Source organism: Megalobrama amblycephala, linkage group LG16 (genome assembly GCF_018812025.1).
Source record: "Megalobrama amblycephala isolate DHTTF-2021 linkage group LG16, ASM1881202v1, whole genome shotgun sequence".
NCBI lineage: Eukaryota > Metazoa > Chordata > Actinopteri > Cypriniformes > Xenocyprididae > Megalobrama > Megalobrama amblycephala.
The window spans coordinates 26,970,321-26,995,802 of NC_063059.1; the positions used below are offsets into that span (position 1 = coordinate 26,970,321).

At 36.0% G+C, this 25,482-nt stretch overlaps 1 protein-coding gene across 1 annotated transcript; it reads right to left on the bottom strand.

Annotated features, from left to right (window-relative positions):
• Positions 1-50: 50 nt before the first annotated feature.
• blmh (bleomycin hydrolase) lies at positions 51-24,151 on the bottom strand. The gene is made up of 12 exons (XM_048160025.1): positions 23,966-24,151; positions 23,246-23,443; positions 21,951-22,060; positions 21,523-21,664; positions 21,284-21,372; positions 19,079-19,171; positions 11,073-11,228; positions 10,824-10,982; positions 9,667-9,734; positions 9,461-9,578; positions 5,085-5,154; positions 51-342 (listed from the first exon to the last, which is right to left on the bottom strand). Exons 1-12 carry the CDS (start codon positions 23,973-23,975, stop codon positions 194-196), a joined length of 1,362 nt encoding a protein of 453 aa, XP_048015982.1. The 5' UTR covers positions 23,976-24,151; the 3' UTR covers positions 51-193.
• Between the last annotated feature and the right edge of the window lie 1,331 nt (positions 24,152-25,482).

Genomic DNA, 25,482 nt, shown 5'->3' on the forward strand with positions numbered 1-25,482 from the left:
TGACCTCTAAGCAAACGGCGCATTGAAATGACTCGTCACTCAGACTCCAGTGATAATAAAAAAGAGACAAAAAAACTTTATTTTTTTTTTTATCTAGACCAGGCTTTTTGTGAGAGATGATGGGAGGGTTAAAAACCAGTTGGAGGCAGAGTCAAGGAGACCAGCCTGAGACTGGTGCCTTTGGCTCCTGTGGTTAAGCCAGGGCTCCCATGGGGTCCCAGGCCGGGAGGACGACGGGGTCTTGCTGCATGACGTCCAGCACTTCAGGAGGGATGAAACTCTTATCCACCACCACCTCGTATACATACTCTGAGAACCACTCGTCTGTCATGATCAGATATCCTGCAGGAAGAGGAAGAGATGAGGCACGGACAGACAGAGATAAACGGGTAAAATAAGAGAGGAGCAAAAGAAAGATAGCGGGATGGAGAAGGGGAACACTATTTAATTTGCCATAGCAGAAGCTCTTCAGATTGCCTAGGTTTGGACAGAGTTCAGTCTACTAAACTTGTAATTAAGCTATATATGCCACTATATAAAGTCCAGGCATGAGAGATGTCCGATTTAGTGCCCGCCTCGTGAGACAGGATTTTTCGTCACACTCTGAAAGCCGATTAAGCTTGTGAGTAAAACTTAAACAGCAAACAGTGTTTAACCAAATCTGATGTCAAATGAAATCCTGATCCAATTAGCGCGGCATGTTGTCCATTGTTCCCCACAGAGGGAACGAGCCACACCCTGTCTAAATCTCCCGTCTGTTCTCACCTCTCGAAATTGAAAAGGTTTGATTTTAAAACAAGCAAACACACATATTTGAACATTATTTTTCATTCAGGGTGTGTCTGGATCCTCTCGTGTCTAACAGTGGCTCCCAATAAAGCCAGTTCCTTTCTTAATCGCTTAAAGAATGCACAAACTCTTGATATCAGGAAAGTTTTGCCCTGCAAAAAGCAGGAAGACGATGTTGATAAGGTTTATTTCACACAGCGCTCGCTCTCGGGTCATGTCCGGTTGACTAAGACGCATCAACCAGGCCAACGAACAGAAGAAAAACACCTAGTGAAACAGAGCACAACATGTACTAGAACAAATAGAGCAGTGGAGCTTGAATTTCCATGTTGGATTTCTGTGCATCGGTACCTCAGCTCAATGCTTTGGTAATTAAAATACTTGTAATGTGTGTGAATGAATGAGCCAGAGTCAAGCCTCAGTGACAAACTGTTCTAAATCTGAAGAACAAACACCATATTTATTTATGCAGCTAGCAGTTTTTGTATTTGCAATAGAAATCATCCATTCCTGGGGGACTCAGAGGATCTGAAAGAATATTTATCTTTCTATTCATCACTCCATTTTTACAAGCATAAAATCTACAATCTTCAGGGCCCCCAGTGAGCCACTGAACACATTATAAATATACGGTCAAAATCAGTTACACAAATACCTCTCTTCAAACTCTTGTTCGTGCCACAGTATGTAAACAGGCAAAATACAGCTCGAAGCCTGTATTTCTCCAGAAACGTCAACCCGGCCCCTTTGAGTATATCACGTTATGGTCTAATCTTCAGGGGAAACAACTGTTATGACCAATTTGAGAGCCCTTAACCCCTTTAACCTCAACAACACATTTTTTAAATTCCCCTCCTCATCTAGCTGTCAAACAATATTGCTCGAAAACCACAAAAAGTCCTGATTTATGTGCAGCTGTGATGTTTTGAATTCATCAGCAGCTGTGATTAAATGTGATTTGTCATGTATTAAAACGCCGTGTGTGGTGTAAGATTGCTGTTTTTACAACATTGGCAGATGTTTCTACTGAAGTCAGTGGGTTAAAAGTGAACCGTGTTAATTTTGCGCTACTAGCAGGATGTTGGAGTTGGCACTCAGAATGTTCTAATTGTTGTTAGGGTGTTGCTAGCAGTGTTGAGGTAATGCATTATATGAAACTTGAGTTATGCAATCAGATTACTTTTTTCAAGTACCTAGTAAAGTAACGCATTCTTTTTAAATTTACAACAAAATATCTGAGTTACTTTTTCAAATAAGTAACACTAGTTACTTTTTCACATTTATTGACTGACAGCTCTCCTGTCCCCATGTTGAGAGAAATTGTAAGTGCCGAGGCTTTGAGTTTTGTTCTGATTTAATCTCACTTTATTTACAAATGTCTTTGCTGCTGACCTTCAATGATTCAATTCAAACATACTAATAGCAAAAAAGACTTTACATAAACAACACATTTGTGTTCAGCCTGAAGCTTATTAATTTCACTTTTGATCTGAAAGGGCCTTTACATTTGCCATAAATAAAACTTTTTTGTTGTTATTAAAGGTGCCCAAGAATGCTTTTTCACAAGATGTAATATAAGTCTAAGGTGTCCCCTGAATGTGTCTGTGAAGTTTCAGCTCAAAATACCCCATATATTTTTTTTAATTAATTTTTTTAACTGCCTATTTTGGGGCATCATTAACTATGCACTGATTTTTTCAGCGCGCCGCCCCTTTAATTCGCGTGCTCCCTGCCACATGAGCTCTCGATTATATTACAGCACATTTACAAAGTTCACACAGCTAATATAACCCTCAAATGGATCTTTACAAGATGTTCGTCATGCATGCTGTATGCATGCTTCGAATTATGTGAGTAAAGTATTTATTTTGATGTTTATATTTGATTCTCTATGAGTTTGAGGCTGTGCTCCGTGGCTAACGGCTAATGCTACACTGTTGGAGAGATTTATAAAGAATGATGTTGTTTTTATGAATTATACAGACTGCAAGTGTTTAAAAATGAAAATAGCAACGGCTCGTCTTCGTGAATTCAGTAAGAAACAATGGTAACTTTAACCACATTTAACAGTACATTAGCAACATGCTAACGAAACATTTAGATAGACAATTTACAAATATCATGTTATCATGGATCATGTCAGTTATTATTGCTCCATCTGCCATTTTCGCTGTTGTTCTTGCTTACCTAGTCTGTTGATTCACCTGTGCAGATCCAGACGTTACTGGCTGCCCTTGTCTAATGCCTTTCATAATGTTGGTAACATGGGCTGGCATATGCAAATATTGGGGCGTACACCCCGACTGTTACGTAACAGTCGGTGTTATGTTGAGATCCGCGAGTTTTCCGGAAGTCTTTTAAACAAATGAGATTTACATAAGAAAGAGAAAGCAATGGAGTTTGAAACTCAATGTATGTCTTTTCCATGTACTGAACTCTTGTTATTCAACTATACTGAGGTAAATTCAAATTTTGAATCTAGGGCACCTTTAAAAAACAATCAAGCCCAGCCCAGGTGAGAAAAAGTAATGCAAAAGTAATGTAACGCATTACTTTCCATAAAAAGTAACTACTTTTTTTAGGGAGTAACTCAATATTGTAATGCATTACTTTTAAAAGTAACTTTCCCCAACACTGACTGCTAGGTGGTTTAGGCAGTTGATTACTGCACAGAATATTAAAATTTGATAGTAATAAAAAATAAAAATAAAAAAAATCAAGTGGTTTCAAATGCTACAAGTGAATTTCAGCATCACAACAATGTACAGCATGAAAAATGAATATTCATTTTGATATCTGCTAAAGAATTTAACAGTTAAATTATTTTAAGATTAACCAAGTCAACATTAGGTAATCTAAATTAAAAGTTACATGTGGGATTAAAATGGTGGCTAGCAAACAAAAATCAATCTGTAGCGTTAATTTTGATCATGGCTTGTCTTGAAAAGAAAAATGGAAAAAATGAAGACAATGTGTGTGAAGTGGTGGTTTGTTGTTGCATCATCATTCTGCGCTCCTATTGGTCTTTGATTTGACGGTTGTTTTAGTCACAGTGACACTGCAGGACTGTGCGTCAAATCTTCTGACACTCCCAGAATTTCATCTGAGGTCAAATTTGATCGCGATGGTCATTAATCAGCTGTCAGGGAACATGTCAACTAGTGATCAAAGATTTTGGCCTAGGACCAGAGGAATATTTTAGGATTCTCAACATTTGTCTCATTTGTCACAGTCAAATTGTGGCCAAAATTGTATAGTGTGAACCCGACTTAAAAGAAAAAAAAAATATTGGTCATATATGCCAAAAAAATGCACATCCCTAGTTAGGTTTTGAAAAAATCCCTTTCCTCAAGTATATCAGTAAAATGTTTTAATGTTTTTTTTTTTTTTTTTTAAGTCTGTCATGCTCACCAAGGCTGCATTTACTTGATCAAAAATACAGTAAATCAGTAATATTGTGAAATATTATTACAATTTAAAATAACAGTTTTCTATTTTAACAGGTTTTAAAATATTTTATTCCTGTCATGGCACACCTGAATTTTGGGTATTTATTATAGTATTAATTACTTTCCAAAAAACATATCTTACTATCCCCACACTTTTGAACGATAGAAAAGTGAAACAGAAATAGCAACACCACAAAGCCATAGCGATTACACTCTTTGAGGAAGTCAACCTATGAAAACCTTCTTATAGTTGTCTCCTCCCATTAAACCACCATAGGAAAAGAGTATTTTATCATGGAAACAATGACACGCTTCACCTTTAAGGCAAACTTTGATCTTTTTAAATGCAGAAATTAAGCAATCTGCAAGGAATAATTTTCTACGATAAACGAGCAGGCCAAAAAAAAATCTTTATAATCTTCTGAGGAATGCAGGTCTAAGTAAGCAGAAAGAAAATGGCCATGTGTGCGTGTGCACACACTCTTTCTCTCTCCAGGCAGCCAGAGCTAATTAAACAGCCCCTCAATGTAGCGTCTGTTTTAAATAAGACAGTGGGTATAGACATTGGGTCCAGCTGTGAGCGGGTCTACAGATGTGCATGACAAGACTAGCGCACACAGCGTGCTTTAAACCTCTGAAACAAGAAAGGCCCAGCACAGACCCCATGCTAAATCAAATATCCGACTCCCAGTGTTCTCAGACAAGGGTTAAATTAAGTCATTGAAGAGCGGACTAAGGAGCTCCAAGAGCTAATCCTGCTGCAAATTGAATTATTCAATGTCAAAAGCCAAATATCTTTAAATTAAGAAGCACGTGTAATTGTCAGACAGATGGCGACCCCCTCACCTTTATTCCCACGATCGTCTCCCCACGAGTTCTCCACACGCCACTTCTCATAGCATTCCTCCTTTCCATTCTGAGAATGAGAGAAAAAGATGAAGAAACAGAGAGAAAAAGTCCATCCCATTCACATGACACTCATATTGGTTGTTTTAACATAGTGGATAAAGATGTGGGCTTGTAATGGAAAGGTTTTAGGTTTGCAGCGGTTGATCTGTGAACTAATACCAATGTGACCTTGGGAAAAGCACACCCTAGGTTATTCCAGTTGTTTAGGATAATAGCACCTGTTGAATTGACTACTTACGTAAACAAATGGAATGAAATGAGACTTTCATAGCATACACTACTGTTTAAAAGTTTGGCATGGGTAAGACTTTTGGTAAGACATTTATTTAATCAAAAACGTAATTAAATAGTATAATTGTGAAATATTATTACAATTTAAAGAACTATTTTCTATTTTAATATATTTTAAAATGCAATTTATTCCTGTGATGCAAAGCTGAATTTTCAGCATCATTACTCCAGTCTTTAGTGTCACGTGATCCTTTAGAAATCATACTAATATGCTGATTGGTGCTCAAGTCCATCAATCAACTTTATTTATACAGCACATTTACAAAACAACAAACGTTGGCTCAAAGTGCTTTACAAGAAAGACTATTCAAAAGCTAGAGAATAAAAATAAAAATTTAAAAGCAGTTTATCAGAAGTGCTCTAGAAGGAGAGTGAAGGAAGAGGAGATCACTAATAGGGGTGCAAGGCCTGTTAGTGCCTTATAAACACAGGAGAATTTTGAAATCAATCCTAAATTTCACAGTGTAAAGATGCTAATATGGAAGTAATAGGGTCCCTTTTTCTCACCCCAGTTAAAAAGCTGTGCTGCTGCATTTTACACCAATTGCAGGTGAGTTAACGGGTCTGGGGGAGACCCATTTACAAAAAGTTATAACAGTCTAACCTTGATGCGATAATTGAATGGACCACAATTTCCAGTTCGCTTCTGGTAAGAAAGTGCTTAAAGGGATAGTTCACCCCAAAAATGAAAATTTGATGTTTATCTGCTTATCCCCTGGGCATCCAAGATGTAGGTGACTTTGTTTCTTCAGTAGAACACAAATGTGACCTGATCCAGCAAAATGAGTCACAGTGACCCAAATTTCAAAATTGAGATTTTGGTATCAATGGAAAGATGAGACAATAAGCTTTAAAATGAAATCCTAGTCAAAGTCATACCTTGAATGGTTTTAAAGATATACCCATTTGAATTATGGTCGTCTGCCCTCTTTTTCCAATTGAAAACCTGAGAAAATCGCTTTTAAAGTTTTTTGCCTGTTTTTTGTTGATATCTTTCAAAATCCATTGCATTTAAAGGGATAAACTATTTATTTTACAGCTTAATTTAACCAAAGACATTTATATATATATATAAATGCTATTAAACCAGACTGAAGCTCAAATTATTTTAAAGTATTTATTTGAATTAATATTTTATAAGGCACTTTTACAAAGATTTACTAAAATCAGAAAGATTGAACAGAGGTGCTACATTTTTGCTTGAGAGAGAGGGTGTGTGTGTGAGAGAGAGAGAGAGAGAGAGAGAGAGAGAAAGGCCATAGACAGACATATCTCGTAAACGAAATCTTCATCAAATGACAGAAAACACGGCTCTCCATCGTTGAGTTTACACCCTTTACAGCAAAAGGCACGTATTTTGGCTAACTCGACATCTCGATCACCGCTAACTGATTCACAACTAGACACTGAGGAGATTTGCTAGCTTGTTTACACAGAGCGCGCGCTAGTCTGACAGGATGGCTGGACCGATCGCGTGCCCGTCAGTCGAAACGGGGCTTCCCATTGATAAAAATCAGCGTTTACGTTTTTGATTGGTTCTATACAACGTGTAACACCATATTTGGAGAGCAGAGACGTTTCAGGGGATACCGGGAAATGCTCATAAGTGACGAGAGGAATTCCATGTCAAATTTAATAGCCATTTAAATACCTTTACTCAATTATCTGGACTACGAAACTTTGGGAGATTATTTTTGAAAGTCTGTTCTTTGAAATTAGCTTTAAAAAAAATCAATTTTTTCATTGTTTTTCCACATTATCGGCCCATATCTTAAAATAGGACGTTGCGACTTCCGACTCATTTCGCCAGAGCGGGTCACAAATGATGATTTTTAACTGCAACCGTTGCCGTCTGTCAGTCAAATAATGCGAGTGGATGGGAACTTCTACTATAAGAGTAAATAAAACTTGGTTAGACAAATCCAAATTAAACCCTGCGGCTCGTGACGACACATTGATGTCCTAAGACACGAAACAATCGGTTTGTGTGAGAAACCGAACAGTATTTATATCATTTTTTACCTCTAAAACACCACTATGTCCAACTGCGTTCAGCACTCGTTTAGTGAGGTCTGATCGCGCTCTGACAACAGTGATGTCTCGCGCTTATACTTAAAGGTGATAAAGAGGATCTTTTCGTCGACTGAGAAACCAAAGACTGTTACTGAGTTTTTGAAATGAGCGCATGCGTAAGAACAACCCCCCCTTCTTTCGAGGGAACGCCTCCCAAAACTCGAGTGTTTACCACCGGCATTCGCAGTATCGTGTTAGTGGATTCATTATGTCGGACTCACCGCAGGTAACTCATAATCTGCAGTTGTTACTCCTGTCTCCGGACAAAAACATTGCATGCGGCGCCTGTGGAGTGTGGAAAGTTACTGGAGCGCGCAGCCGTGCTCGTCTCTCACAAGGAACGTCATGGTAGTGATTGACAAGCCAGAGGGCCAATCTGCGTACGTCTCTCACAAGGAATGTCACGCCAGTGATTGACAAGCCAGAGGGCCAATCGTTTACGCGATGATCGCGTAAAGGATTGGCTGATGTTTTTAAGGCCCTACCTCGTGCACAGATGATGTATATTATTATTATTCCTTTCAGTGCACCTGATAAATATTTTTTTATTAGTTAGTAAAGACAGTTGGAAGTAATATTGCAAAAATGTATAAAACAAAACATCCTCTTTAGCACCTTTAAATGAGTGCTAGACATTACTTCTGTTGTCAGAGCGCGATCAGACCTCACTAACCGAGTTTCTCGCACAAACCGATCGTTTCGTGTCTTAGGACATCAATGTGTCGTCACGAGCCGCAGGGTTTAATTTGGACTTGTCTAAGCAAGTTTTATTTACTCTTATAGTAGAAGTTCCCATTCATTCCTATTATTTGACTGACAGACGGCAACGGCTGGAGTTAAAAACCATCATTTGTGTTCTACTGAAGAAACAAAGTCACTTACATCTTGGATGCCCTGGGGGTAAGCAGATAAACATCAAATTTTCATTTTTGGGTGAACTATCCTTTTAACTTTAGTGATTGATCTCAAATAAAAGAAGCTACTATTAACAACAACAACAACAACACTAATCTGCTTATTAAAATTTAAAGTCCATAATTACCCCAAGACTCCTTACATGATCTTCTAAATTTAAGGACAAAGGTTAACTGACCAGCCAGGGTAGATAGAGATGATGTGGAAGGGCCTACAATCAGAACCTCTGTTTTACTCTCATTTATTTGAAGGAAATTAGCCAAAGCTTAATCATAGCACACAAAAACATTGTCTAAAAGAAAATTTCTTATTTAAACTCACTGGAACAGTGGCAAAAATAGAAAAATAGAACTCAAAGGAAGAATATATAGGGAAAATGTATGAGAGATGCCTCATACTAAAAGGGCAGATTTAAATAACATTTCTTATTATCATCAGAGTTGAAAACCAAGATTCATTTTTTCAGGATGATGAACAGAAAGTCTAAAAAAACTGCATTTATTTGAAATAGAATTTCTTGCAACATTATAAATGTACTTACTATCACTTTTAATGTTTCTTGCTGAACAAAAGTATTAATTTCTTTTTAAACAAATCTTAATGACCCCAAACTTTTGAACGGTAGTGTATATTTCAAAACGTGTAATGTCTAGGTGCTCTTTAAACCTGGGCTATCTTTTACTGATTAATGGACAGACTGAAGAAGGCTTTGCTTTACAGCTCATGTACACTGGGGCTGCCCACCGGCTGCTGAGAAGAGAATAATGAACTCTGGACATGCATATGGTGACTTATGAGGGAAAACAGACAAACTGTTTGTAATTAAAACAGCCGGGATGTCTGCAGAAAGGGAGAAAAAAAAAAAAAACTCCAGGTCACACTGACTGCAAGAGCTGTTAATGAGCAGGCAGGGTCATAATAACCCATGCGATATAGTGGTAGTTAAAGAACTACCACTCAAATTTCTGTACTATCCAACCCGAGTGTGTTTGACAGTGTGCGTTGTGTTTTTGAGCATGCTGTTCTCTCAATACCTTGTCAGTAACGGCAGTCAATATCATAGCGTGGGTCATCATGGAGTCTCCATAGATCAACCTTTCTGCCTTAGATAAGTTTTTCACTGAGATGCCAAACACCAAGTCATGGTTAAACCTACAAAAACATACAGGGAATCCTTAGTGTCATAAATACATTCAGAAATAACTCTTACTTTTTAACTGAAGGAAGAGGCAATACTTACACATTCATGTCATTGATGCCCAGTTTGCTATGGAAATGTTTGCCTACGTCACAGCCAAACCACACCGCCTGATGCCAGAAAGACATTCATTAATACAGACATACAGAAATCCACTTTCAGCTGCTCAGTTATGAAAATCACCGTCCTAAAGCCCTAGCTAAACAACAGCATCACTGTCCTAAATCCCAACAGTAACATTGTCAAGACAAATATGTACAAGACTTTCAAACAAAACCCAGACAGCGAAAAAGCAAAAAAATGGTGATTTTTTTTGCATGCCAAAAATACACTTAGGCATGTAAACCTCGGCAAATTACTATGGAAAAAAAAAAACTTCATGAATAATTTATACTTGTGTCATTTAGTGGGATCAAACTCAGTGTAAACAAGCACATTAAGTCTCATGAGGATGGAATATGTGGCTAGAAATAGTGATGGGACAACCATCCAGCAAATGGCTGTTTGGTTAGTGAGGTTTATCAAGAGATTTTACATATTTTTAGCTTTAATATTTTTTAAATAGTAGTGCTTTAAAGATGTATTTTGATAAGCAACTTCTTAGACAAAAAAAAAAAAACAAAAAAAAAAACTGCTTTTCTAATTTATCTGCACTACAACCATCAAAAAATTTCTTTTGTAACAAATTCACCATCTTCAAGAATAGAATTTAGTCTCTTACACTCCCACTTCTTATATGATCAAAAATACAGTAAAAACTGTAATATTATGAAATATTATTCAAATTTAAGATGATCGTTTTCTATTTTAATATATTTTATAATGTCATTTATTCCATGGCAAAGATGAATTATCAGTATCATTATTCTAGTCTTCAGTGTCACGTGATCCTTCAGAAATCATGCTAATATACTGATTTCTTATTATAATCAATGTTGAAAACAGTTGTGCTGGTTAACATTTTGTCAAAAAAAAAATTTCATAAAGTTCAAAAGAACAGCATTTATTTGAAATAAAAACCTTTTGTAATATTATAAATGTCTTTACCGTCACTTTTAATGAATAAAAATCATAAAATGCTGAAAAAAAAAAAAAAAAAAAAAATCATACTATCCCCAAACATTTGCAAGGATGACTCGAAATCAGCCTAATTATAATGACCTAACTGTTCAGACAACCCATCAACTAGTTGATTTTACCTCTCCATTCTTGATGGAATTTGCAGCAGCTTTTTTGAGCAGGTCGATGGGCTGGTTGTTGTAAAGTGTTTTGCGGCCGCCCACCATGTTGCCCAGAAACTCCACACTGTACAGCTTCCCATAGGGGTTTTGGGGCCGAGGGTCGTTTACGAGGCAGACCTGCATAGAAATGACACAACCTGTGAGTGAGCACTACAACACACTGAAGGTAACTAATGCTGAAGCTGAGGTAGTCTGTGTTGCTTGAACCTTGTCCTGGAGGTTATAGAGGGGTTTGACGTGCTGTGTGTAGAACTCCAGAGGAGTTAATGGGCCCATGCGGTGAAAGTTCTTGTCCTTGTCCCGGTATTCCCAACAGATGGTGTCTGGAGGACTGCCCAGACACACACTGGCCACTCGAAACACCTGGCATTAAATGAAAGAAGAAGAAGAAAAAAAAAAGACATGAAATCAAAATTGGCCACTATTCACAACAATCAATGGATTTGGTCCATGGATAAAAATTATTCTGATTTCCTCTTGCTAAAAACAGTAATATTGTGAAATATTATTACAATTTAAAGTAACCATTTAATATTTTAGTGGAAACTGATACATTTTTCTTCAGGATTGTTTTAGAAGGAAATCTTCTGTAACAATATAAATCTTTACCAACATTTTTGATCAATTTAATGCATTCTTGCTGAATAAAAGTACTAATATCTTTCAAATAAAACGAAAACATATCATACTGATCCCAAACTTTTGAATGTTAGTGTACATTTTAAAAGCTCAAGCTTTATGGCATCTAACAAGTATCCAAAATTCAAAAATGTTTGATTGAAAGTTCACATTAAGTTTGAACTCTAAAGATGGATGACATATGGATGTGATATGTTAAATAAGACCTGGGAAAACAAACCACATTAGAGAAAACTCTGGCTTTGACTGGATGTAGCTGAGATGAGCACTAAGAACACAAACACTGTGTGTGAGGCATCTAATGTTTGACTATGGTACTCTTTATTCTGAACTCAAACTGTTTTTAGTTCTCAAGCCTTTGTTACTCCAATCTCAGGCATTTCCTGGCCTCTCCTGACCGTGGCCTCGGCTTTACATATTGGAGCGCGGATTTCTCTTAGCCAAGATTAACTTGACCTTGATAATACGCGCTTCTTGGTCAATCACAAATTCGCAGGCAGTAAGGCAAGAAAATGGACAGATAAGATGCGCCTGTCTTCTTTCTTTTGGCATATACAAGTAGGTGGTTTGAGAAAAACATGCGCCACATGAACTGAAGTTTACAGAGACTTCTGGTTAACACTATTCACACTATGTGAAATAGTAAATAGAAGCTTGTAGGAGATTTTAAAGGGAAAATTGGGAGAAAAACAGCTTAATTTTTTTTAGATGTTGAGGGAAAACTACATATTAAATTAAAAAAAAAACCTACCCAACAAAATGAAATAAAACTCTACATAAATAAACAAAAACAAAAGAAAAAAGCAAAAAATCTGGACATACAGACTCATGATAGCCACTTTTAGTGGTGCTTTTTTGTCCTATTGAGAGTTTGACAGCATAAATCATCCACTTTCATTTGCAAAATGTCATTTGGCTTCCACAGAAGGCTTTGGAAGAACATGAGGATCAATAAACCAAAAATATTTCACTTTAATGTACTCTTTAAATGCTCTTCTGAAAAAGAGGTTTTCTCCAACCAACCTTCTCTGTTCTCTCTCACCCTATTCCAGCACTATGCTGGAAAGAACACCCTTTAGCATTACAGTTTGTTTTCTCTATCCAGTCTACCCAGAGGGAGAGTAAATACCAGCGGCGCCCGGCCCTCTTTCCTCCCCGTTGACCCGGCATTGGACCCAGATACTCTAACCGCACAAACAGCCTCTGCGTCGCACGCTCTCACATCCTCTCTCCTCCTTGGCAGGTTAGATAAACTTGCAGGACCGTCCAAACAACACGGGCGCCTGTTTTTTTTTTTTTGGGTTCTTTTTTTGCCTGTTGAAAAGTGCCGCTTGCGCAAAACAATGGCTGAGGCTCACTGACGTCAGTACAGAGCCAGAGAGTCAATATTGAAACACCTGTCTGAGGATGGGTGGCCGCAGGGCAGCAGGAAGTGCCGAGGGGCACAACCAGGGAGGAGCGGCTGGCTCACAGGCCGGGAAGATGAGCACGTATATAAAGCTTTTTCTCAAGAAAAACAAAATGTCTCAACTAAAAGCACTAAATCTCATATCCTCTGGTTGTTCTGTCATGCCTTGACTTGGGATAAAGTAGGATCTGTGAGTCAGAGTAACTTAACAAGAGCAAGGTGTACGGAGGCAACGTTTGAATTGTTCTGAAATCAAATGTGCATTTGTGTGTATAGAATAAGCAATAGGCACTTGATCTAAAAGAAGGTGCATGAAAACCTACTGTATCCTAAGCAGACTGGCAAAAGCATTTGTGAGATGTTATAGGAAAACATTTTAATTTTTTCCAAACGGCCAGAGCTTGGTGCTCATGCAGGGCATTATGAGATCAAATGTGGCTTATGATATTTATCAGTCATTGCCACTATAAATAACAGTAGTATAAAGGCAAAAAAACCCTAAAAAAACGAAACCAATATTAAAAGCTAAATACAATATAAAAAAAAAGAAAAAGAACAAAAGACTAAAAAACAAATGACCAAAAAAAAGGCAAATTAAAAAAACAAACTAAAGCACACAAAACAACAATAAAAAAATAAATAAATTACAAAGAAAAAGATGAAATAAACTAACTTAAAAAACAAACAAATAAAATGAAAGACCCCACAGAACTAAATAAAAATAAAATGCAAAAGAAAAAAAAAACGTAAAAAAAAAAAAATAATAATAATAAAAAAAACTAAATAAATAAAAAAAAAAAAACAACAAACTGAAAATATAGCTGCAAACAGCAATTGGGGGCCAAGCACCGAAGGCATCGAAAATAAGAATAATGAGAAAAATGAAATAAGAAATAATGAGAAAAATGTTTGGGTTGTAGCGCAGTGCGGAGCTAGAAGAGAAAAAAACAGCAGAAATTGAATGTACATGAAAAAAGCTGGTTCAGAAGCAGAGGTGAAAAAGAACTCAAAATTAACAGAATAAGAAATAATCAGAAAAAATGTCTGGGTTTTAGTGCAATGCGGAGCAAGAAGAACAAAACAAACAAAAAACAAAAAAAAAAACAAACAAACCAGAAGCTGAGATGAAAATGAACACAGAATGAACAAAAACAGATTTATTTCTAATCAGAAGAAGAAAGACTAGTACAATACTTATTGGGATAATAAAGGAATTGAAATGACACATTTCAAACAATTTCAAAAGTTGCCCCACACGGGACTTGAACCCACAGTCTATGGATCTGGTGAGTGACACTCAACTCATTGCGCCATTGGGCAGACGCTTTTGCACCCTTGTCAAATTTGAGTGGTTCATGTGAGAATGGACTCACAATGAAGATTTTTTATTTAATAAAAATGCACCACGTTATATTTATTAATTTTAGTTTAGATAATTCTTTTTACAAAATAAACCATTAGCATTAGCATGCTAAGCTAACTAACATAAAACAACAAACAGAGGCAAGGTCACATTCAGAGACAAATATCTCGGGAATGGTAGCAAATATCAAAAATCTGTGCAGCTCGGTCCAAAGATAATCTGTGCCGAATTTGGACTAAATTGGAAAAAAAATTTGTAGGATGAGTAGCGAAAAAACTCTTTCATTTATTTCAATATGGTGGACATGGTGGAAAATGACAAGTGACACATCGTCGGAATTGGCATTAGCCAGGGAATAAAATGACAAAGCATATACATTTTGGACAATGTTTTCAAAAGTTATAAGCATTTTTGCAAAATTCATTATATCTCTGGAATACTAGGTGGTGCTGTGTTCAAACTTCTCAGGTTCCTTAAGGACATTCCGATGATGATACGTACCAATTTTTGTGAAGATATGTCAAATTGTTTAAAAGATATTGCAATTTATGACAAAATTCAAAAATTCAGCTGATATTGACAAAATTGGTATCCTCGGATTCCCAAGGAATCCATAGACACCAAGATTTTGATTTTCTGACAAACTGTTCAAAAGTTATTGGCCAAAATAGCCATTTTTCAGATCTCATGACCTGTAGGTGGCGCTGTTCCCAAATTTGCATGGACCCTCAGATCATGGTTCTGATGAAGCGTACCAATTTTTGTTTCGATTGCTCAAAGTTTGGCCGAGATACAGCCTCTGAAACCAATTTTGGGTCGACCTTGTTAACTTTGTGACATCATAACTTTTTTTTCCAGTACATAAAAAAAAATTCTATTCAGTAATTTCTATGCAGCTTGGTCCAAAGATTATGTGATCAAAGTCTGGACAAAATTTGATGGAGTAGCAAAAAAATGGAATACTGTATTTTTCAAAATGGCCGCTACTGTAATGGGTGGAGTCTTAATGTAAGATGTTGAATGGTATCAGCATAAAGAGACGAATCAGATGTACTAAATTAGATTTTTCTAGAGCAAATGTTTAAAATGTTATAACCTTTAGAAAAGTGAATTTTTGAACTGGTGGTGGCGCTATAGAGCTTGGTCATAGAGACTCGAAATTTGGTCCATTGACTTTTCATGACTATCTCTACAATTGTGCCAAATTTAATCATTTCTCATGTTCCGTTGCCATTGACTCCCATTCGGGAAGTATAATAAGAAAACTAAGGGATACAATAGGTGCCTTAGCACCTTCGGTGCTTGGCCCCTAATAAAACAAAAAATAAAAGTTAAACAAATAAATTAATATACAAAAATGAAAACTAACAAAACAAAAAAGTTCATGGAGTGGAGTGGGACTGATGTGAGGATGGTTCAGGTCACCTACGGTCATACCCATCCAACGCCACACACGTCACCTCTCAGTCTAGTGGGTTAAGATACCGGCTTATCTGGGATCACAAGCACCTGCTCCTGACTGAAAACATGCCTTCATGTGGGCATGAGGTGCTCCAGGTATGATTATGGCATACAGGTGTTTGTTGACAAGGAAAGGAACATACTGGCTGACTGTCTCACGTCAAAGTAATCAATGTGCAAGCAATCAGCTATGCAAATTGCTAGATGTATGAAAACATAACATGGCACGATTTCAGTAGCCCGTGGGAAGGTACGTGGATCTGTTTACAAGCTCTTCATCGTAAATATTGTTCTTCTATTCATTTGCCAGACCCTAGTACCGAAACCACAGAGCATATCCTGCCATTTTTGTTGTTTGCATCTGCTTCTCAAACATAGCTTTGCAAGTAAACAGTATGGAGTTCAACGAGGGACAGCGTGTCAAAATTTTGCTTTTGTTACATTGCAGATATGACACAACGCAAGCCAAAATATAATTTAGAGCATGCCTGGATGAGCCATTAGAGGCTGTGAACAGCTGACAAATTCATTTGATTGATTAACTTGAACTTTTCATGTAAACATGAAACACATTTGGCCCTTGCAAACAAACAAACTCCTCAAGGGAATTTCAGTATGTCTTTGCAGAGAATTATGCATAACAGTGATGAACCAGAGCTCAACCCCCCCAAAAAAAACAAAAAATCCTATCTCTATCATAGCTAGACTATGACAGAAAACGGAATGTTTATGAAACACAATCATGATGAATTGATTGTGTGATTAAAACTGTTATATCAGCAAATTTCCCTTGGAGTTTGATGTACTATAAAAACAACTTTCAGAGCTACACACACACAAAAACCCTTCAAAAGATTTTTTTTTTAAGAAACTAACTTTCATTTCATTTTCAATCACGGATGCATTAAATTGCTTAAAAATGACAGTTAAGACATTTAAATGTTACAAAAATTCTCTTTCATATAAATGCTGTTCTTTTAAACTTTTTACTCATTAAAGAATCATGTAAAAGTGCACGACGGTTTCCACAGAAATATTAAGCAGCACAACTGTTTTTAACATTGATAATATTAATACATTTTTCTTGAGCAGCAAATCAGCATATTATAATGATTTCTGAAGGATCATGTGACACTGAAGACTGAAATAATGATGCTGAGAATTCAGCGTTGCATCACAAGAATAAATTACACTTAAAATGTATCAAAACAGTTATTTTAAATTGTAATATTTCAGTATAACAGTACTGTGTGTGTGAATTTTTTCCCCCCTGATATGTGTAGATAGATAGATAGATAGATAGATAGATAGATAGATAGATAGATAAGCCTCAGGGGGAAATATATATATATATATATATATATATATATATATATATATATATATATATATATATATATATAATAATAATAAAAAACATTGTCAAAGGCTGGAAACCTGATTGTGTGTTCTGCTGCACAGAGATCTGTCAAATAGAGTCCGGAAAGTGTAAAGTGTGACACTGTTCAGTCCAGCACTGCCAACACACCAGTTAAACAAGGGCACCTTTGATCTACTAGAGATTATGAATGGAATGACAGATAAAAGCCAAGGGAACATGATACAGGCTGATTTTGAAACTTCGACTCTCATACAAACTCAATGTGCAAGACCACAGCTCCGACTTCATGCGTAATGCTCCTTTCATTTACGCTATACTAACATCCAATCTTAATTGCATAAATAATATGACGTAATATGATATGACCCATGTGATCTCATAAATAAAAATAAAAATAAAATAACATCTCTTCACGTCCCTATTAAATACACAAACACACTTCTCAACAACTCCTCTGCCAGTGAAGTGTTACAGAAAACAAACCAACACCAGGTGGACAAACAAACATCCCGTCAAATACAAGAAAACACAGGGAGAGGAGAGTGTGTTTCACAACCAGATTTAAAGGGAAGCAGATCGTACTCGGGTATGTGTTTGTCCGGGGAGAGAAACGCAGAGCATGAGCCTAGAGATATTAACTTAGACGTGCGCGCTGTGCGTCGTCCCTTCACAGATGGCGGAGGTAAAGTAATAATGCGAGTAAGATTGCCTTTGCCACTCAACGACAGGCACCGGGTGATAACAATCATGTTTGTGGAACATTCTATCATCAAGTCCTGCAGGCACTTGCTTTCTCTCTGCCCAGCTCGCTCTTTCTTTCGCTCACACGCATAAAACACGTGCAAACTTTTAAATTAACCTGCGTAGGTCTTTACAAAACCAGGGCATGCTTTGTATGTGCTCATTTTGGGTCACAGGTGGTTGAAAATTGTATTGTTTAGCTTAAATCATTACTGCTAAATGATTTTTAATTATTGATGTGCATGTTTTGTCAGATCAAGTTTTTACGTCAATACTTTATATCACTTACAGTTTGACATACATATACAAACAACAGACTATTTAAAGTTTAATAAGCTACTATTTATTCTTTCAATTCTCGATATATATTAGCAGCATAGTAAATTTGCTTACCTAGAAATATTGCAGAATCTTAAGTATTTCAATTCCTTAAACTTTATGTCCAATTTTCGTTTTTTTGGACCTCATCGTATGCGATTTTGAAGAAGAAGGGTTTCTTTTTTAAAGTGAAATTTATAATACTGTTTTATAATGGAATTGTTTTACTTTCTACATTGTCTTATATACATTTCGTGTAAAATATTACACCAGGTATATGCTGATCTTTGAAAAAAGACCTGTGAAAAAACTGTAATCATACTGCCTGTCTGTTGGTTGATTCTGGAAACGTGTCTAAGAAAATCTTTTATGTTTCTGAGAGCTGATATGACAGGGAAGTTCTCAGAGCTGGCAACCGCCGATAAGGAACAAACAGTTGCAAATCCCATAATTTTAGAAAGTAAGCTTGACTGTCCTCATACAGTTTCACACTTTATGTGAAATATGCAAGAGTTTTCAGCCAAGCCTGTGAACGATAACCTCGCAATATTGTCTAGCAACCTCAACTGGTGGTCTCATCAGCAGTGAAACAGCTCCCTCAACAGGCATAAAAGAAATGCACAAAGGAATATTTCAGCTAAAAATAGTAATTATCAATTTTTTTACTTATGCTCATGTCATTACAAACTCATATGGTGTTATCTTTTTAGTTTGAATACAAAGGAATTATTGAAAATCAAATCAATATGGTGGCAGGATCTTTAATGATGTAATTTAAGTGCATATGCATTTAACAGCATAGAAGTTTAGAACGACGTGAGGGTGAATAAATAATCAGCGAATTTTCATTTTAAGCTCAACTATCCCATTGTGATAAAACAAAGCTCCAAAAATAAACTCACCTCCTCAATCATGGTGTCTATAGTGTCAGATAGCTCAGTTTTAGTGGCTTCACTGGCCACCATGTTCCTCAGCCTTAGACAATATTCCCTCAACTGCAAAACAAACAAACAAATGCTAATCATTAAAGCAATTCAAAAGAAAATATATGTTACTTGCTAATATATATAGTAGAGAATGTGTCAAATTATATAAGACCATACTAGGGGTGCAACAGAACACAAAATTCATTTTTGGATTATATTACAGTTATTGATTCATGGATCTGATAATTTTTCGGATCAGCAAAAAAAAAAACCTTTGCATTCCATTTATTACTTAAAGAACGCAGCAAAAACTACTAGCCTAACAAATAAAGTTCAAACATCATTAAAGACAAGTGAACAGTTTGTAAAATAAGAGCAAGTACACACATTACAAGCATAGATAAATACAATAGAACAAAGTTACAAATAGAGTAATGTCTAACAGTAACATTCAGGAACAGAAATTTAAACAGGAACAGACTTTGGTGCTCCGAACCACTGATTCAACTCATAAAGCTCCGAAGCTTCATGAAGCAGTGTTTTGAAATCGGCCATCACTAGATACTGTTGAAAAGTTATTTTGTTTTTTTGTTTATTCTCGTCACTTTATAACATTAAGGTAGAACCACTGTACTCACATGAACTGATTTAAATATGTTTTTAGTACCTTTATGGAACTTGAGAGAGGAAGTACTGGCAAGATGCTGGGAATAGAGGCCTCACTGAGCCATCAGATTTCATCAAAAATATCTTAATGTGTGTTTTCCGAAGATGAACGAAGGTCTTACGGGTGTAGAACGACATGAGGGTGAGTAATAAATGACATTATTTTCATTTTTGGGTGAACTTACCCTTTAAGACCTAATGGACAGATTGAATATAATGATACACATCCGATTTCTTTCTCAACAGTTTACGTTCACTTCAGACATAATCGACTGTGTTTACGAGAATACTTGCAGAGATGGGAATTTTGAGATAATTGTGTGCATGTGTCCATTCAAGCGCAAGGAGACGTGAAAGAGGAATCAATTCTGTGTTCAGAATTGAGTTCTCTTTTGTCTCTTCATGTGCTCTGAATGGTTTAAAAATCCCTTCAATGCTTAAATTGCTAAGACTTAGAAAGGTGCAAATGATAAACTTTCACTTTATGATGGTTAAACTTTGCACCTAAACTGCGAATCATTTGTTGATCCATGGGGTCTGGTCCATATTGAAGTATGATCTGTCACACCTCTAGATTAGATTAGATGCTGACAATCTATGTCTGCCTTTCTCATAAAAAAAAAAAAAGTAAATATTATATATATATATATATATATATATATATATATATATATATATATATATATATATATATATATATATATATATATATATATATAACCCCAGACAAACAGTTATTTATAAGGCAATGTTGGCAATCACATTATGAATATGCTCATTTTAGAAACTTATTTAATGACTCTGAATTAGGCCGTGAAAAAAGATTCAGCCTTCAATCTTTTCAGGTTGCCTTCATAGTATAGGTTTGGTTAACTAAAACAAATAAAATCATTTTGGGTAATTAAAATAAAACTTAAATAAAATTAAATATTAGATACTTACATTTTAAATTTAAAAACTTTTTTTAATGATTTTTTTTAAATGAAAATTAAAATGTTTCCTTGGCAAATAATTGATACTTGGCTGAAGTACTAAAATGACTAAAACTAAAACCAAAATTAAAATAAAGCTAAACAGAAATATAATCATAAAAAAATAAAAGCACAAAATTGCTAAACTTAAACTAAAATGAAAATGAAAACTGAAAATATAAACATAATAGCATATAAATACTATTAGTTTTATTTTAGTATTACTTAATACTAAAATAAAACTGGTTGCCTTTGATTAATCGTTTCTGGTACATTATCTCATATTTGTTTTAGTTCTTCATTAAATGTCACGCAGACCAAAACTGCCAACTGCTTCTTCCTTTATCTACAAGACAAGGGAAGTGACCTTAGTGACATTCTCCTCTGCTCATCCAGTGACTCAAAGAGTGCTTCTATGATGGAGTCCACGCTCATACACATCCACTAAATCCTCATTCGGTAAATGTCAACATGAAAGCTTGAGGGGATACAACGCTGCAGACTCAGAGTAGCTTTCAAGAGTTGAGCGTAACTTCAAACCCACCTTGTGATTGAGGATATCATTCATTCTACGGGAAGCCTCTGAGCTGTGAGACTCGGGGAAGCACTTCTTAGGGACGACACCGTATTTTTCTGAAAAACACATAGAAGTTTAAATGCATCTCGAAAGTGAAGAATTTCAATTTTGGTCTGAAGTGAACGACATGGATATCAATTATCATTTATCATTATCAATTGACAATAAACACTTTAGTTGCACCAATGCAACAGAGCTAAACTGACCAATGAGGTTAACCAGCATATCCCACTGTCCACCATCATTGGTAGGATTTGATAGCAGGAACTGGACCAATCTGCCATCTACTGACTCCTTCCGCTGGGCTGTCTCCACACAGGCATGCAGAAAATAATAGCACCTCTCCACCTGAGACAAAACAGAAATACACACAATCAGGGGGTGTGTACCATCAAGGTGAAGGGGCAAAGAGGGGACACAGTGGGCCACAAACATCCAGGCAACACAATACATTTCACACAAAAAGAGGATTTACTGCACCTTTACCATTAACACAATGAGAGAAGGTAAAACACAGCAAAAACAACACAGCAGAGTTACAACCTCGGAGCCTGGTGCAAAATAAATAGTCAATTCTCAAATTAATCATTGTTTTTGAAAACGCAAATCACAAGGAGTGGTAACGCTGACTTACCTTATCCCAGAAAAAAAGATAAGACTGACTGAATTCAAATTCTTCAATGTTAAACTTCTTCATAAATGGAAGACGCATTACATTGAGGCATGAGAAGATCCAACATCTCCCTGATGGAAAAAAAAAACAAGCATAGACAGTGAGGCCAGGTCAAACCAAACAAGAAAGTAGTTAAAGGGTTAGTTCACCCAAAAAATAAATTTCTGTCATTAATTACTCACACTTATTTCTTTTCAAACCCGTAAGACCTTTGTTCATCTTCGGAACACAAATTAAGATATTTTTGATGAAATCCAAGGGTTTCTGAACCACACAGGAAGCAACGTCATTGCACCTTTAAAGGCCCAGAAAGGTAATAAAGGCATTGTTAAAATAGTTCACATAACAGTGGTTCAACATTAATGTTATGAAGTGATGAAAATACTTTTTGTGTGCAAAAACAAAACAAAAATAATGACTTTATTTAACAATATCTTCTCTTCTGTGTCATTCTCATACGCTGTTTATATTCAGCACTTTCGTGTACTACGTCAGAACGCCGACTCATTATTGGCCGGCTCCTGCGTCAGCATCACATGCATGTGTCGTGCTGCTCACGTGAATAGCGTCAGCCAATACTATGCCGCCGTTCTGACGTATGCCGTAAAACGTAAACAACGTACGAGAATGACACAGAAGAGAAGATATTGTTGAATAAATTTGTTATTTTTGTTTTCGCACACAAAAATATTCTCGCCGCTTCATAACGTTAAAGTTGAACCACTGCAGTCACGTCAACTGTTTTAACAATGACTTCAGTACCTTTCTGGACTTCGAAATTGGTCTATGGAGGAGTCAGAGAGCTCTCGGATTTCATCAAAAATATCTTAATTTGTGTTCCAAAGATGAACGAAGGTCTTACGGGTGTAGAACGACATGAGGATGAGTAATTAATGACAGATTTTTAATTTTGGGGTGAACTAACCCTATAATGGATGTTTTTCAAATAATACATAATACTGTATTTGCTATGCAAATATTACTCCCGTGTACTTCTATAAAAATATCCTGCTATAGCTTACTTCCTTGTTCCAAACCTAGTACAAGTGAAATGTGTCTTTTGAAAGGGATGGACAAAGTAATTTTGTTGTTTTGCTAATTCTTAAGAAAAAGTTAAGCAGTAGTCTTGGATTTCACATCATGCAAAAACACAAGTTTTCAGTTACTGTTTTGACTGACACCTTCCACTCAAGTGGACATCTTTTTAAATGTCAAATGCACAATTCATTTGCGAAACTTTATTTTAGTGTAGGTACCTGAGTTTTTCTGGTTGGTAACAGGTTTGCCCTCTGTGGGAATGCTGTGCTGGAAGATGTGTACTGTGTCCTGGACTGTCTGCCGATGCAGACACACCTCTAAAGGATCAATGCAAGTCGAGACGTTCTGGGCGAGCAGATATCGAGGCTCTGAGCGGAAGCGCTTGACAAATGCTGATGCTTTCTCCTGACTCAGTCCTGGGCAACAAACAAGGGCACAAACACCAAAGAAGGACACACAGTTTACAGTCCTGCAGTGTGATACTGTCCATTTAAACATTCACTTGTACATTGCGTAATCATGAATGGTGAGACATGTTGATCTATATATGACTTTCTGGGACACAAAATATGTTAGACAGAATGAAAGTGTCAGACTCTGTCTGAAATGATTGACAGCCAGCTCAGTTTGACTCCATTCATGTTTCTGGAGTTTGCCGGTGTTTAGCTTCTCTTTCACTTTACAAACCTTTCCATTTCAAATAATTACACGTAGGCATTCATTTTAACCCATTAAAAGTGTCAGTCCAGTGATTAACTCGAGCATAAGCGATCAAAAGTTAAAAGTCACATCTTTGCTTAGTCACTTTCAGCTGTAGTAGTAAACAGCTCGGGCTAGTTAGCCACACAATGCTACTACATTCACATGAACATTTGTGAAGCTCTGAGCCCTCAGCCCACACCCACGATCTGCGAGAGACAATATTTACACATACGCACCAGTGTCCATGTTTGCAGGTGAGGAGAGGAGGTGTTGGAGTCTGATTTGTAAGTCTTTGTTTATTTCATTCGCCGACAGCCAGTCAGTCCGTTCGGAATTCCGGAAACAGGAAATCCAGTAAAATCGCGTGTCTTTCTGTCTAGGTTGCCATGTCTGGCGAAACCCCTCCTTTCTAGAGGGTACAAACTTTGTACCCTACTCGTGGAAAGTAACCTTGAGTAGGCTACCACGTAAATACCATGGTATTCATTAAAATACACTGCCCCACTGAAGCTCCAGAAAGGAGGACTTTCCCCAGATATGGCGACCTCAATTTGAATTACGTTTAAAGTATTAAGTACTTTGTATTTTCTTTTCAACAATGGTTAAAAAAAAAAAAAAAAAAAAAAAAAAAAAAAATATATATATATATATATATATATATATATATATATATATATATATATATATATATATATATTAATAAATATTTATATATATATATATATATATATATATATATATATATATAGAGAGAGAGAGAGAGAGAGAGAGAGAATACCAAAATATATAAACGAAAATTAAATGATTTTACTTATTTAAAAATATTTAATACCACAAAACGTTTTACATTTGTGTACATAAAACATACCTATAATAAATATGTTGATGGTTAAATAAATAAATATGAAGGTTCTTAAACTTAATAAAATGTTGACTGTCAGCTTCTGTCAAACAGATTTAAAAGAAATTTCTATATTCTGTTTATATTCTGGTTTTGCCATTTAATTCATCCAATTAAATGGGCAGAAAAACAACAACAACAAAGTAACAGGGTAAGAAATTTTGGCCAGATTAGCTCAAAACATTTAAATAATACAAAATAATAGTTTCATTATTTTCTCTTGCAACATGAGTAACAGACTTAAATGGTTGAGCTTGGTGAATGCAGCACTGACTGAACTTACAGGGCTGTAAAACTGTGAAATTAAATATTTGACAAGTTGATAATTAAAAAATAGTTTTTTTTTTGTTTTGTTTTGTTTTTTTAATTTCAGTTAATTGAAAATTACATTTTATGCATTTAAAATTATGGTAGTTGTGCACTCCCCCTTCAAAGTCAATTTGTCACATTGTTTAATGTTTGTTGTTGTTTTATTATATGGACTCTTGTTTTGTAGTATGTTGTATTTCCTGTACCTCGTTTCTGTTTCCTGGTTGTTCCCCAGGTATGCTTTTCTCATTTATGCTGCCTTCACGTGATATTAATAATTTCACATTCTGGATTGTTTAATAAAATAAGCTTCAACCAGATTCTCAAACTTTGCTCCTTGAAACTCCAGTTTGACATTATAGTGGTTATAGTGTGGTTATGAATATGATAATGCTACTTTTTTTCTTATGCAATGAGAAATGTTTCAGTATTTTTCCAACTGCTATGACTACAGGCCTAATTTCTTTGATGCCATCGCCCAATAACATTTTAGACTTTGCCCTGAAAGTTTAGCTTCTAACTTTGGAATTGTAATAAGGGTGT